A 16,017-nucleotide genomic window follows, 5' to 3' on the forward strand; every position below is an offset into this window, starting at 1 on the left:
CTTATCATCACTCACATATGTCACGAAAGCAGATGGGAAGATGTTGGAGACGATTGTTAAGGATGTGGTTTTGGGGTACTTGGAGGAACATGATAAAATAGGCCGTAGCTGGCATGGTTTCATCAAGGAAAAATCTTGCCTGACAGATATGTTGAAATTCTTTGAAGAAATAACAAGCAGGATAAGCAAAGGAGAATCAATCAATGTTGTGTACTTGGATTTCAGAAGGCCTTCGACAAGGCACTACACATGAGGGTGCTTAACAAACTACAAGCCCGTGGTATTACAATCTAACATGGATAAAGCAGTGGCTGATTGATAGGAGGCAAAGAGTAAGAATAAAGGGTGCCTTTTCTGGCTGGCTGCCAGTGACTAGTGGTGTTCCACAGCAGTCTGTGTTGGGACCATTTCTTTTTATGTTATATGTCAACTATTTGGAAGATGGAATTGACAATTTTGTTGCAAGGTATGCAGACGATGTGAAAATAAGTGGAGGGGCAGGTAGTTTTGAGGAATTAGAGAGGCTACAGAAGGACTTTGACTGATTAGGAGAATGGGAAAAGAAATGGCAGATAGAATACAATGTCAGGAAGTGTATGGTCATGCACTTCGGTGGAAGAAATGAAAGGGATGAATATTTTCTAAATGGCGAGCAAATGCAGAAAACTGGGGCAGAAAGGACTTGGGAGACTTTGTGCAGGATTCCCCAAAGGTTAATTTGCAGGTTGAGTCTGTGGTGAGGAAGGCAAATGCAATGTTAGCATTTATTTCATGAGGTCTAGAGTATAAAAGCAAGGATGTAATGTTGAGACTTGATAAACCACTGTGAGGCCTCACTTGGAGTATTCTGAGCAGTTTTGGGCCTTTTATCTTAGAAAGGGTGTGATGAAACTGGAGAAGATTCAAAGGAGGTTCACGAAAATGATTCCAGAATTGAATGGCTTGTCATATGAAGAGCATTTGATGAGTCTGGGCCTGTATTCGCTGGAATGAAGAATGACCTAATTGAAACTTACCGAATGGTGAAAAGCCTTGATAGAGTGGATGCAGAGAGGATGTTTCCCTTGGTGGCAATGTCTAAGACCAGAGGACACAGACTCAGAATAGAGGGGCGTCTTTTAGAATAGAGATGAGGAGGAATTTCTTTAGCCAGAGAGTGGTGAATCTATGGAATTGGTTGCCATTCATGGCCGTGGATATTTAAGGCAAAGCTTGATGGATTGAGGCAACACACATCAAAGTTGCTGGTGAACGCAGCAGGCCAGGCAGCATCTCTAGGAAGAGGTACAGTCGACATTTCGGGCCGGGACCCTTTGTCAGGACTAACTGAAGGAAGAGTGAGTAAGAGATTTGAAAGTGGGAGGGGGAGGGGGAGATCCAAAATGATAGGAGAAGACAGGAGGGGGAGGGATGAAGCCAAGAGCTGGACAGGTGATTGGCAAAAGGGATATGAGAGGATCATGGGACAGGAGGCCCAGGGAGAAGGAAAAAGGGGGAGGGGGGGAAACCCAGAGGATGGGCAAGGGGTATAGTCAGAGGGACAGAGGGAGAAAAAGGAGAGTGAGAGAAAGAATGTGTGTTTGTAAATAACAGATGGGGTATGGGGGGGGGAGGTGGGGCATTAGCAGAAGTTAGAGAAGTCAATGTTCATGCCATCAGGTTGGAGGCTACCCAGACAGAATATAAGGTGTTGTTCCTCCAACTTGAGTGTGGCTTCATCTTTACAGTAGAGGAGACCGTGGATAGATATGTCAGAATGGGAATGGGATGTGGACATATCAGAATGGGAATGGGATGTGAGACATGTCAGAATGGGAATGGGATGAATGGGAAAAGATGAAGCCACACTCAGGTTGGAGGAACAACACCTTATATTCCGTCTGGGTTGCCTCCAACCTGATGGCATGAACATTGACTTCTCTAACTTCCACTAATGCCCCACCTCCCCCTCGTACTTCATCCATTATTTATTTATATACACACATTCTTTCTCTCACTTTCCTTTTTCTCCCTCTGTCCCTCTGACTATACCCCTTGCCCATCCTCTGGGTTCCTCCCCCGCTTTTTCCTTCTCCCTGGGCCTCCTGTCCCATGATCCTCTCATATCCCCTTTGCCAATCACCTGTCCAGCTCTTGGCTCCATCCCTCCCCCTCCTGTCTTCTCCTATCATTTTGAATCTCCCCCTCCCCCTCCCACTTTCAAATCTCTTACTCACTCTTCCTTCAGTTAGTCCTGACGAAGGGTCTCGGCCTGAAACGTCGACTGTACCTCTTCCTAGAGATGCTGCCTGACCTGCTGCGTTCACCAGCAACTTTGATGTGTGTTGCTTGAAATTCCAGCATCTGCAGAATTCCTCGTGTTTGCTTGATAGATTGATAGTCTTTCTGCATATTTAAGGCAAAGTTTGATAGATTCTTGATTAGTCAGAGTATGAAGGGATGTGGTGGAAAGGCAAGAAATTGAGATTGAGAGGAAAGATGGATCTGCCATGATCCATGGGTCAGGCGGAGCAGGCTCAATGGCTAAATGGTTTATTCTGCTCCTGCATCTTACGTCTTACGGTCTTTTGTGCTGAGGCTTTCACACAGGAGTGTACATTCTGGGGAAAAATGATGCAAACTCCAGACAAACAGTGCCTGAGGTCAGGATCAAGCCCTTACAACTGCGACATGATGCTGACTGGATATAGTTAACTGGATAATTAGTAAATTAGATAGACTGGAGAAACTGAGACTGGTCCTCATAAACGAAAAGATAATGGGAGACTCACAGAGTGGAACAGCTACATAGACTTGTACATGTCCAGAAGTTACCGTAGGCACTTGACCTGAGCAAATAGCTCTCCTGCCGCTGAGTCTATTGCCAGAAAGTCAACAACTTGTCATGGTCAAGAAGCAATCAACAATATGGCTTAAAAATCTGTCATCACCTGGAATTGAACTATCCCACCCGATTCTCTATCTGTGCTACGTGGTGTTAAAAGATGAACTGGTTTTGCAGAATACAATCATAGACCAGTACAGCCAAGTCTGATACAGGTTCTGTTAAAAGCAATCCATTTAGCTGCACACGCCTTGCATTCTGATGTTCATACAGTAGATATGCTCATTCCCTATATCCTTCTAATCATTTCCCTAATCTCTTTTGGATTCGAAAACTGAACACAGGCACATTAACATCTGCCCCTTTTGTAATTGATCCTTGTGCTCTTGAAAACCATTTACATTATTTACTCTATCTAAATCTGTCCTCAGTTTAAACACCTCTACTCAATCTGCTTTTAAACTTCTCTGCTCTTTGTTGGGAACAATCACCTTCGAGACTGAATATCACTGTTCTCCTTTCTCCTTAACGCTTACATAAAGGAACTTGCGAGGTTGCCAGAAGAAGCTACCATATTCAGTTATACCGTCTTTTGGACCACAGGAAATCCATACATCAAATGGCATGGTAACTGATGTAAAGTGATTGACCTTAGTGCTTCAAATTAAACTGTGTTTTCAAAAATAAACCACATGGAGGTTGCAAGGCCCTGCGATTCTGGTGGTGGTCTGTGAATTTTAATGGAAAACAAGCAGCTTCTCTACTTTTCCACTCAAAGGATGATAGTACTCCTGATGCACACGAACAAAATTTGTACAAATCATATTGATTTTTTTATTACGTGACATCAGTGAATGTGACAGCGTTTCTTGACTCTTGTAGTTTGATGTAAAGACATGGTCTGCAGTAAATCTGCCCCACGTGACTTAAAAACAAATTTGTGAAACAAGGTTCAAGGTTACTGTATTTATTTAGTTTTCTACTTCCAGCCTCCAGTAACTCATTCCCAGCTGGTTCACAGTAGTTGCTGCAGACAATCAAGTTTGTCAGCAATGCCCATCATTTGCAGCACACGTATGTTGCAATTAGTTCATTTGATCTGTGTATGTACTTGATTTCAGTATATGGGCACCATGGTAGCATAGTGGTTATTTAATTATTTATTTGTTTGTTATTGAGATATAGTAGGCCCTTTCTGCCCTTTCATCCACGCCGTACAACAACCCACCAATTTTAAACTCGCCTAATGATGGGATAATTCACCATGACCAACCAAACTACCAACCAGTCCTTCTTTGGACTGTGGGAGAAGACCTGAATATCAAAGGGAAACCCGAGCAGTCACGGGGAGAGTGTACAAACTCCTTGCAGGCAGTGAAGGGAATAGCATGACGCTATTACAGATCAAGGTGTCCCGGAGTTCAGAGTTCAATTCCGGCACCGTTCTGCAAGCCCTTCCCGTGGAACGTGTGGGTTTGCTCCCAGTGTTCCGGTTCCCTCCCACAGACCAAAGACGTATCAGATTGGTGGTCATTGTGAATTGGTCCATAATTAGGTGAGGGTTAATCGGGCTTATCGGGGGTTACTGGGGTGGTGTGGCTCAAAGGGCCAGAAGGGCCTACTTTGTGCTGTATCACTAAATAAAATAAATAAAAATATATGTACGCGTCAGAAGAATGAAGGTGGAACTTAAAAGAGGTGCAATCATTTTTCATTTTGTTTTCAATTGGTATCATCAGTAGCTGTAGCTCAGTGCCAATGATCACTTCCACCCACCTCCTTTCTCCCCACAAATTATCCCAAAAATACTAGCAGCCCTACCGCAGAGCACATCTCTCAGTTTACCAGTTAGTGCTTGACCATTTTCTGCCCCAGCTATTTTTGCAGACAGCTTACATGATATTCTGAATACTGACCTGTTTTATGTTTCATATACTCAAATACAACAGCTCGACCCCTTCTCAATTTAATCTGCTCTGAGTTCTAACGTACTGGAAAGAAAGATATTATTTTCAGCATGGGTTTTACTCTGACCGAATTGGCAAAAGGGCAAAGCGTCCATTCCACACAGTGAGACACGTAAATTTGTGCTCGAGTAAATTTGATTTAACATTGTTTATCCTGGTCCTTTTTATATTTCATCCTGTCAATCATTTCAGCATTACACTTTAGATCAATGGCAGAATGTTCTTAAGATGACAATAGGTTATGTACTCCACATTTCCAATTCTCTTTGTAGATGATCTGTATAACATAAAATTCTGTTTGATGGAAAATAACATGCTTGCCTGAATTATATTTTTGGAAATGTTTCTGCCGTTTGAAAATAATTAGAAATATTAAGAAATAATCTAAACAATATTTACTTAATCTTAAAATGTCAAATGTAACCCAAACCTTCAGGTTTGTCAGGTGCAGATTGAACTGAACACAAGGGAATGCACCTTGAACCTAGAGCAGGGCAGTTGGACCTTGAATGAATGAATGACAGATAGAAACTGTAGTGTTGAATTTAAATCCATGTAAAAGCACATCTTAAGAGGAGCACCAGTGCAGCATGCTACAAAACCGAGCAATAAACTTGCATTTATATAGCAATATACACACACACAAAATGCTGGAGGAATTCAGCAGGTCAAGCAGAACCTATGGAAATGAATAAATAAACAGTCTGCGTTTCGGGCCGAGACCCTTCTTCAGGACTGGACAAGAAGGGGGAAGATGCCAGAATAAAAAGGTGGGGGGAGGGAAAGCTAGAAGGTGATAGGTGAAGCCAGGTGGGTGGGAAATATGAAGTGCTGGAGATGAAGGAATCTGATAGGAGAAGAGAGTGGACCATTGGAGAAAGGGAAGGAGGAGAGGACCCGAAGGGAGGTGATAGGCAGGTGAGAAGATCTAAGAGGTCAGAGTGGGGAATAGAAGAGTCTTGGTCACCTAAATACAAGAAATATATAAATAAGTTTGAAAGGATACAGAGAAAATTTACAAGGATGTTGCTGGATTTGGATGACTTGAGTTATATAGAACGATTGAATAGGTTAGGACTTTATTCCTTGGAACGTAGAAGATTGAGGGGAGATTTGATAGAGGTACACAAAATTATGAGGGGAAAGGATAGGGTAAATGCAAGCAGGCTTTTTCCATTGGGACTACAACTGGAGGTCATGGGTTAAGGGTGAAAGATGAAAAGCTTCATGAGGGGAAACCTCTTCACTCAGAGGGTTGTAAAAGTGTGGAATGGGCTGCGAACACAAATGGTGCATACAAGCTTGACTTCAAAGTTTGGATAGATGCGTGGATGGTAGAGGTATGGAGGGCTATTGTCTGGGTGCAGGTCGATGAAGGTAGCAAGTTTAAATGGTTCAGCATGAACTAGATGTGTTGAATGGCCTGTTTCTGTCTGTACTTTCCTATGACTATGGCTACAAGCTGTCAAAAGTAGCTTTTTCTAATAATCTCAATGAATGAAAGATGAATATTAATCAGGGCATCAAGGATAACATACAGCAAAATTAAGTAACCATATAACAATTACAACATGGAAAGAGGCCATCTCGGCCCTTCTAGTCCGTGCCAAACAAAGTAGTTATTAACTTTTTTATTTTTGTCTCTGGATGAAGACTGGAGAGGCAACATATAATCCCTATTATTATTTGTCCTGAGAACAGCATTAGTGTAGAACTGGAGTCAGGTGCAGACCAGAGAAGTTAGGGAAGATGAGTCATCATCTCTGAAGGACGTTATAAGCAGATGAGCTTTTAAAATTATTTCATAACCTGAATGAGTGCACTATCTTTGTTTTCAATTCTGGTCAATCTGAAAAAAAAATGTTAAATAGTACTAAGTGAAGAGATTTTCACGGTGATAGATTATTAGAGAGTTTACATTTTTTATGTTGCCCTGCTGGAAAGGGGTGTTAGTTTTGCATCAATTGACACTGAAGTAATGAATACCATACAAAGATAGTTTGAAGTTAAGACATGCTAGGGAGAAATTTATCCTTGCTTGCCAGTGTCAAATACATATAATATTGACCTCTGATTGTAGTCACCCTGTACATTCCATTAACTTCAAAGCCAATGAAGATCAAAGATGATTTTTCTCCTGCCCCACTAAATTCAATAATGTAGTTAGGAAGAAAAGTGTAAGAGTAGAAAGTCAATGATTACTATTTAACAAGGAAACAAAGAGCAAAGTTCAAAACCAATATAGAAAAATAATTTATTTTTTAAAAAAGAATGTCCTTGAATTTTAGCACCAGCCCCTTCCTTTGGTGTCATACCATAACTACAACAAAATGAGTTTCAATGTACACTTGAAAGCACACGGGCTTAGCAGCTATTTGCAACACTCATGGATTCCCCAAATACCAGTGATCTCCTATAATATTGTAGAATTCAAAAGTCTAATGAACATACATATATACATACGTACATACATACGGTATATGTATACTACCTACACTCAGTGGTCACTTTATTAAGTGCCTCCTATCCCTAATAAAGTGGCCACAGAGTGTATAATCATGGGCTTCTGCTGCTGTAGCCCATCCACTTCAGGATTTGATGTGTTGTGTGTTCAGCGATGCTCTGCACACTACAATTGTAATGTGTGATTATTTGAGATGCTGTCACTTTCCTGTCAGCTTGAACCAATTTAGCTATTCTCCTCTGACCTCTCTCATGAACTATCACTCACTGGATGTTTTCTGCACCATTCTCTGTAAATTCTAGAGCAGGGGTTCCCAACCCTTATTATGCCATGGACCAATACAATTAAGCAAGGGGTCCATAGACCCCAGATTGGGAACCCCTGTTCTAGACAATGCTGTGCATAAAATCCCAGGAGATGATCAGTTTGTGAGATAAACAATCCTATACCAACAATCATTCCACAGTCAAAGTCACCTAGATCACATTTCTTCCCCATTCTGATGTTTGGTCTGAACAACAACTGAACCTCTTCACCATATCTGCACACTTGTATGCTTTGAGATGCTGCTACAAATTTAGCTGATCAGATATTTACACTAATGAGGAATTGTACAGGTGTACCTAATAAAGTGGCCATTGAGTTTATTGGGGAGTGTTACAGACTAGTACTGCTGAGGTACAATGAACTCAAATAAGCGTGTGCAGTTTATTCAAGAAATACATCTGGAATATACCATAGACTTTGTGGTGGCCTAGTGGAGAGTTTGATGTCACAAACCTTTAAGCAGAGGTTTGCTCCCTTTTTCGCCTTTTTTCTGCCATCGACCACTACCATTAACCGAAGGGTCTGGGGACCCCAAGTTGGAAACCCCAGCCTTAGGGGGATGAATCCCTTATTCTTCAAGTAACATATGGAGTCGCAGAGCAATTCGTCACTTACAGAGGCCTTAGTAAGGTGGTTACTACAGTTTTAATGGCCTTTTCTACACCATTACTGTTGACACACATTCTATGTTTTAGCCAACCATAGCAGATGCATTGACTTTTTGAATCTCAACCCATGATGATATTACCACATTTACCTTTAACCTTTTGATAATTTCTGCAGTCTGACGTATGTGGAATCTACAGGTATTTTTACTGGTCTTTATTATAACACTTGCATGACAAGTGGGTTGTAATATTACCCTTGAAATGGGTGTTTGATGTTTTCTTGAATGGGTTCCATGGTCTTTGTTTCATGGCTGCCTGTGGGATGAGGCATCGTTGCCAAGATCAGCATCTATTACCCATTCCAGAGGACACAGAATGAATACCAGGAAGCTGGTGTGATGTGTTTCACTGAAACATGGCTACATGAGCAAATCCCAGATTCCAACACTGCTGTGAATAGGTTTTCAAAGCTACAGGCAAACAGAGTTAATCTACAGCGAGGTAAGAGGAGGGAGGTGGGCTTGCTGTGCTTGTGAACAACAGGTGGTGTAGTCCCGGTCACATTTCTCTGAAGGAATGAATCCGCAGTCCAGACTTTGAATTACATGCTGTGAGTTTACGTTCATAGTATCTACCATGTGAGATCAGCATCACCTTATTGCTCGTTGTCTACATTGCAAGTTCCCCACGCAATCCCGATGCTATGTATGACATCATACACACTGCCATCGCAAGACTCCAAACTCAACACCCCAATGCATTCATTGTAGTATCGGGGAACTTCAACCATGTTCCTTTCTCGACAATCCTACCCACCTTTGAGGCTTTGAAGGACTGCTTTGAGGTTTTCTGACTGGAATCTGCTTTACGAACCTATGGGGAGGGCATTAACAGACTTTCCGATAGCATCACCGGCTACATCAGCTTCTGTGTGGACACTGTCATACCATCAAGGACTGTTGGCTGCTGCCTTAACAACAAGCCATGGCTCGCCAGTGATGATCTAAAAGCTCTTATTCATCACAAAAAGTACCTTTAGTTCAGTAGACAGGGAGGAAGTGAGACATGTGCAGAGGGAGCTAAAGGTGAAGATCACAGTGGCTAAAGAGGAATACAGGAGAGAGCTGGAGAACAAACCTGGGCAGAGTAGCACACGGGGGGGGTGGGTGCTGCAGTGGAGAGGCATGAAGAGCATACCTCTCTCTGACGGTGGTGTCTGGAAAGAGGGTGCTGTCCAAGTTGCATGCCATCTTGGACCATGTCTCCCATCCACTACATAATGGACTGGGTGGGCACAGGAGTACATTCAGCCAGAGACTCATTCCACCGAGATGCAACACTGAGCGTCATAGGAAGTCATTGCTGCCTGTGGCCATTAAACTTTACACCTTGGAGGGTCAGACACCCTGAGCCGATAGGCTGGTCCTGGACTTATTTCCTGGCATAATTTACATATTACTATTTAACTGTTTATGGTTTTATTACTATTTAATTATTTATGGTGCAACTGTAACGAAAACCAATTTCCCCCGGGATCAATAAAGTATGACTATGACTATGACTATCACTGACATCAATCAGCCTAGCTGCATAGCCTCAGAACGCAGCTTTGAATGGGCTAATGAGTTAAACCAATAGGTATGACAATTGCCCCCTTGTTCACACCTCCCTCAGGACAGTAGTCCAGTAGTCCAGGTGCCGAGGCACCCAATTTCCCTCAGCACCAATGCCTCCCCTCCTCCCTCCTCCCCCCCCCCACCCAGTTCAATGCATGGATGAAATACACAGGCTGTCACAGTTCTATGTCAACTCCTTGCCCTACACCTACCATCCACACCTCCACATAGCAATTCAACCTCACTACCGAGCAGGTGAGAAGGGTGTGAGGAAACTCAGACATGGCAAAACGTTGGGAACAGATGGTGCGAACCCCAAGAAAGACTGTGCTGAGCATCTGTGTGGAGTTTTCCAGTGCATTTTCAATCGGAGTCTCAGCCTGGAAAGGTTCCTGAGTGTGTAGAAAACAACCTGTGGTCCAGTACCCAAGAAGGGCCAACTGAAAGTCTTGAATGACTACCGTCCAGTGGCCCTGACCTGACACATCATGAAGACCCTAAAGAGGCTGGTCCAGGCTCACCTGTGACCCCTGGTTAGTTCAGCCCCCGGTCCCTTGCAGTTTGCCCACAGGAGCACATTGCAGTTGATGATGCTGTCATCTACCTGCTGAACAGAGCCTACTCCCAGGTGGGTAAGCAGGGCAACACTGTGAGGATCATGGTTTTCTGATTTCTCAAGTGTCTTCAATACCATACAGCGCTCAGTGCTGGGGAAAAGCTCCGTTCAATGCAGGTTGGCACTTCCATTGTATCCTGGATAATGGACTACCTGACTGGAACATTATGGTTTGTGTGGCTTCAGAGGTGTGCATAAGACATGGCTATAAGCAGTACTGGGGCCCCACAGGGGACTGTACTGGCTCCCTTCCTGTTTACCCTGTATACCTCGGACGTTAGATACAACGTTGAGTCATGTCATCTGCAGAAATTCTCTGATGACTCAGCAATAGTTGGGTGTATAAAGGGAAGTCAGGAGAATGAATACAGGGCCCTGGTGGAGGACTTTGTCAGACGGTGCAAGCTGAATCATCTGCAGCTCAACATCAGTAAGACAAAGGAGATGGTGATGGACTTTAGGTAGCCTAAGCCTGCACTGCTCCCTGTTACTACTGAAGGTGAGATTGTGAATGTGGTGCGGGCCTACAAGTACCTACAGGTGCACCTGGATAGCAAACTTGAGTGGAGCGCCAACACAGACGCTGTGTACAGGAAGGGTCAGGGTTGTCGCTACTTCCAAAGGAGAATGAGATACTTCAGAGTATGCTGGCCCTCCTTCACATGTTCTACCAGTACAATTTTCTATGCAGTGGTGCGCTGGGACAATGACATCAACACGAGTGATGCCAAAAGGCTCAATAAACTGATTAGAAAGGCTGGCTCTGTTATAGGTGTCAAACTGGACATACTGGAGGCTGTCGTAGAACAAAGGACCCTCTGGAAAATTCTGACAATTCTGGACAATGTTTCTCACTCTCTGCATGCCTCCTTGGCTGAACACTTTCAGTAATAGACTATGACAACTGCGCTGCTCCAAAGGGTGCTATATGAGGTTACTCTTACCCTGGGCCTTACCCCGAGTCAACCTATAGCTGGGGAAGTGATGACCCAGCCTGCTAAACTGTTATTAATCTCTGTTTACTAGTGTGGTAAACCATATATATGTTGTAATTGAGTTAACTGTCTGGACACACCCCTCTGCTGACTGCCCCTGTGGCTCCTCCCACAGATTCCTGAATAAAAGTGATTTTGCCTTGCCCCTCCCCCTCAGTCCAGGGGCAGACACTCAGCATGGAGGTCGTATGGTACAGCGAATAAAAGCCTTTCAGTATTTTACACAACTTCAGTCTTTTGGAGTTATTGAAGGAGCTTCAATTAGAGCTCTGTTTAAGCTCTGCTCAAGCTCTGTTTACCACACCCTGCTATCACGGACACACTGTGCAATACTAACATCACTTCTTACCTGGACAGTGTGAACGTGCACCCATCACTGTATAATATTACTGTAATTTTTGCGCTACCATCTTGTAGCGCAGAGTGAACTTGTAAATCTTGTAATGCAATTTTGGCTTGTAAATCTTGTACATTTTATTTTAAGGTAACTTATTTGTAAATTTTTTTCTTCTCTTCTAATATTTGTACATCTGTGCACTTGTAATACTGCTGTGATACTGTAATTTCTTTTAGGATCAATAAAGTATCTATCACCCTGTGAGGTGGGCATAGTGAGCCTACCCTACTGGGTAAGGTTTTGGTCAGTAACACCAAAGGAAAAGCAATATATTTTGAAGCTGGATAGTAAGTAACTTTGTTGTATACTTACCACGATGATGTTCCCATGTTTCTCTTGGCTTTGCTGTACATGAACAATGTCATGGATTTGGGTGTTGTTTACTTAGAACAGCTCGTTCTGCACATCGAGTGGTCTTAATGCATCAGATATAGAGGGAGTGAATGGCTAGCTCAGGGTGCTAATCAAATGTGCCATTTTATCCTGGATCAAGTCTTCTTCTTCAGTGTTGCTGAGTTTATCCAGACACATCAAGGGCATTCCTGAATTTAGTTTGTTGGAGGCAAAAGGTTTTAGAGAGTAAGAAGGTGAGGCATTTGTTGGGTAACTCCCAGATTCTCATTTACCATTGATTTCAATTTTTCACATATTTCTTATATTACAAAATATTGAAGATGGTAAATAAATATTAATATTATAGCATGCTTTTTAATTAGATTCATAATGTAACATATTGTGTTTAAACTATTTTCCTTAAATACAGCAATGGCTGCTCTTTAAAAATCATCATTTGGGTTATGAAGGAATTAGGACATTTTAAGGGTGTGAAAGGTATCATATGAATGCAAGTTCTGTCTGGTTCATAAACCCTTATTAACCAATATTAAAACATTCTAATTAATTCTATGCTTGTAGTTGTGACGTAACTTATTGTGGATATCCTAAATCAAAATCACATTCCAATTTACAGCAAGAGGAAGTAAGTGAGCAGGAGGTTGACCAAGGAACAAAGGTTCTGAGCCAATAGGCTGGTCCTGGACTTATTTCCTGGCATAATTTACATATTACTATTTAATTATTTATAGTTTTATTACTGAATTTAATTATTTATGGTGCAACTGTAACGAAAACCAATTTCCCCGGGGATCAATAAAGTATGACTATGACTATGACTATGACATGTTCTCAGTATTATTTATTTATTTATATTTGCACAGTTTGCTGCCTTTTGCACATTGATTGCCTGTCAGTCTTTATGTGTAGTTTTTTTTATTGATTCTGTTGTAGCTCTTTGTTATACCACAAATGCCTGCAAGAAAATGAATCTCAGGATGGTATATAGTGGCCTAAATGTACTTTAATAATAAATTAACTTTGAGCTTTGAACATGGAACTTTTATAAGAAGTTGTTCTCTACCTTACAGTGCAGAATCCCTGTCGGAAGAATACGTGCAAGCATGGAGAGTGCGTCCTTATAGATACACCACCATATCACAAGTGCAAATGTGACTATCCTTTCAAGCCACCGAACTGCAAAAAACGTACAGTAACCAGTTATATTTTTCCATATGAATAGTCCGTCTGTTCTCTCAGTAAACAGTTCCTTGTAAAATGTCGTCATGAAATCAGTCAAAATACAACTAATATGTGAAAGCAGCTGGTACAAGTGATCCTGTTGGCTCCATGTTGGCAGATGTCCGCACAGCCCACCAGGTGGCTTCCATTACAAAATCTGCTATTACTTTGAAGCATGGCAAAGCAAGGTGAATAAAAAAGGCTTGAGAATGTATCGATGGGGCAAACAAATTGGAAAGAAACAATAAAGTAGTAATGGAGAAAGGGAGTGAAGGATTGATCCAACTGCATGTCGGTTAAAAAATTTAGGAGCCCAAAACAAAGACTAAAGGAAGCTAAAGACAGATGTTAAAGAATTCATGTTGGTTCTCCCAATATTAGAAAAGCTGGAGTTGAATTTATAGAGAAGGTCATTTGTGTCTGAATATGATGGGGAAGGCTGGTTCTAATAGTAGAAAAGCTAGAGTTTAATTCATAAAGAAAGTTAAATTGCTTCTGAATATGATGGGTAGGTTAACCAAAGTGATATAACACTCCATGAGATCGTAGATATATTTTTACAGTGACGTAGATTAAGGGCCAAGGAACAAAGATTCAACAGGTGTAGACCAGAAGAGAGTGCGGTGAAATATTGTTTTACATAGAGTATGGTTTACCATCTGAAACAGAGGATGTTTGAAGTCGGGTTAATCATTGCTTTCACTGGACATCAGGTGGACACGAGGAATAGTAATTGGGCTCCTGGGCAGGACAGAAGGGAAGGAATTGAATAAATTGGTCTACAAACAGGTACTGTGTATTCAATGGGCTGAAACAGGTGGGGGTTCTGAGCCACAAAAAGTGAGGACATTAACTGGAGTGTACAATCAAAGTAGCTAATCCCATTGCCGTCAGGAACTATTGCTCCTGTTACTCATAAATGATCCACAATTAATCTTAAAACAATAGGATTATGTTTGCAGATGTCAGTACACCAAGGAATCAAAAGGATGAAAAAACGGCAAATGAGGCACTTGTTCATCCATCAAGGACTCAAGAACAACTTGTGACTACTCCTCTCAGAGTAGTGATTTGGGTTGGGCAGGGTGAGGTTATGACAACAGCTGTGTAGGTGTAGTTGGGCACCAAGAAGATCCAAGATGGCTTGACTGATTCAGAAGTTGAGAACACTTAATCTCTCTGGTGACTCACTAGATATGTAATTGGCAAAGCCAGTATATTTAAGGATACTGTATTATTAACTGCTCGTCCAGCTAGTCTGCTTTGTTAAAGGAATCAATAGGAAATGATTTGCAAGTTAAGCATTCGTTTCTACATATTGGGTGCCAGAAAAAGGCAAAAACCCAAAACCCTAATAGAAACAAAGGTCCAAAGCTCACTCCAAAATAGTTCATATGTAAAGTCTGTGGATGTGATCAGCTGGCTCTGATGTAGACCTGTTCCTTGGGCCAGTTCTGTGGAAAGCAGAGACAAATCAAAGGAGTGACAAGTTAGGGCTATCAACTGAGGAGCCAGGAGAAGCACATGTGTTCCTTGTCGCCATTAATGTAAAAATTCTCTGAAGAGAAGTAAACAGAGTTTAGTGACAAATGGTTGATCTAATTCATTTGGCATCATTACCACAAACCATTATATACCGTACTCCTGTTTAACATACTAACAGACCTTATGTCTGCTTTACACCTAGACATTATTAGCTGGTAAATTAGTAGTCAGCATTTAGTCAGACATGTGTAAATCGTGCATAGAATTTTAAATGCTTGTTTTGAACAGTTTGCAGTCATTTATAGTCAGAGTCCTTCCATTGGGTAACTTGACCAGATACTTCCCATTGCAATTTATCATAGCACAAATTTCATTTCCCCTCATAAATTGTGCACACAACATTAACATGAACAGCTCTGTGCGCCGACTGATGACTGAAACCGGGAATGGAGGAACGACAGACTCCTATATTAATATAGAAACAAGAATTTATTCATAGGAATTCCAACTGAACATTGGGAGCTTGACCAAGCAACACTGTGAGATGAATCATTCTTGAAACACATGGGGATCCTGCGATCTGCACTAATTGGGAGTCTGCTTTAAATCATCACAATCCCTTATTCGAAATTCTGAAAACCGAAAAGCTCCGAAAACGGAAGTTTTTTGGTGGAGTGTGGAGTGTGTCGTAACAAGGCTTGTTTGGCGCGCCAACAGCTGACGTCACTCGATTCAAGTTAATTGCTGGCCTTGAACAATGTGCATTTATCTTTTACTCAGTTAAAGAGAGATTGCTTAGACATAAACCTATGTTAATGAGACAGATGACACTTGAAGAAGTCTTTAAAAACGCCGTCTGCCGTGGTGTTGCTTCATAACTTGAGAATCCTGTTCCTGGCCCATCAGGTACCTTTAGAGTATTTAACTTTGTTTGCCAGACGTAACTTAAGGTACCTGTATGTATTTAGCTTAGTTTGAACCTGTATATGTCCTAGAGTATTTACATTCTACATTTATTCCAATAAGTCATTTACCATGTGTTTGATTCGGTTCATTTGAAGCTGTATATTTTTATGTTTTATTGAATGTTTTTGTTGGAAATAAAATGTACTAGTGTATTTATGGTTTATAATTATCCCACTA

At 41.7% G+C, this 16,017-nt stretch overlaps 1 protein-coding gene across 2 annotated transcripts in view; it reads left to right on the forward strand.

Annotated features, from left to right (window-relative positions):
• Positions 1 to 16,017, forward strand: part of LOC134359073 (hyaluronan-binding protein 2-like) — a 57,612-nt gene that overhangs the window by 15,230 nt on the left and 26,365 nt on the right. For both annotated transcript variants that reach the window (XM_063071981.1, XM_063071980.1), the window contains exon 5: positions 13,239 to 13,355. In XM_063071981.1, coding sequence (XP_062928051.1) covers positions 13,239 to 13,355 — 117 coding nt within the window. The remainder of the gene's footprint in view (positions 1 to 13,238; positions 13,356 to 16,017) is intronic.

This window comes from Mobula hypostoma, chromosome 19, assembly GCF_963921235.1.
Source record: "Mobula hypostoma chromosome 19, sMobHyp1.1, whole genome shotgun sequence".
Classification (NCBI taxonomy): Eukaryota; Metazoa; Chordata; class Chondrichthyes; order Myliobatiformes; family Myliobatidae; genus Mobula; species Mobula hypostoma.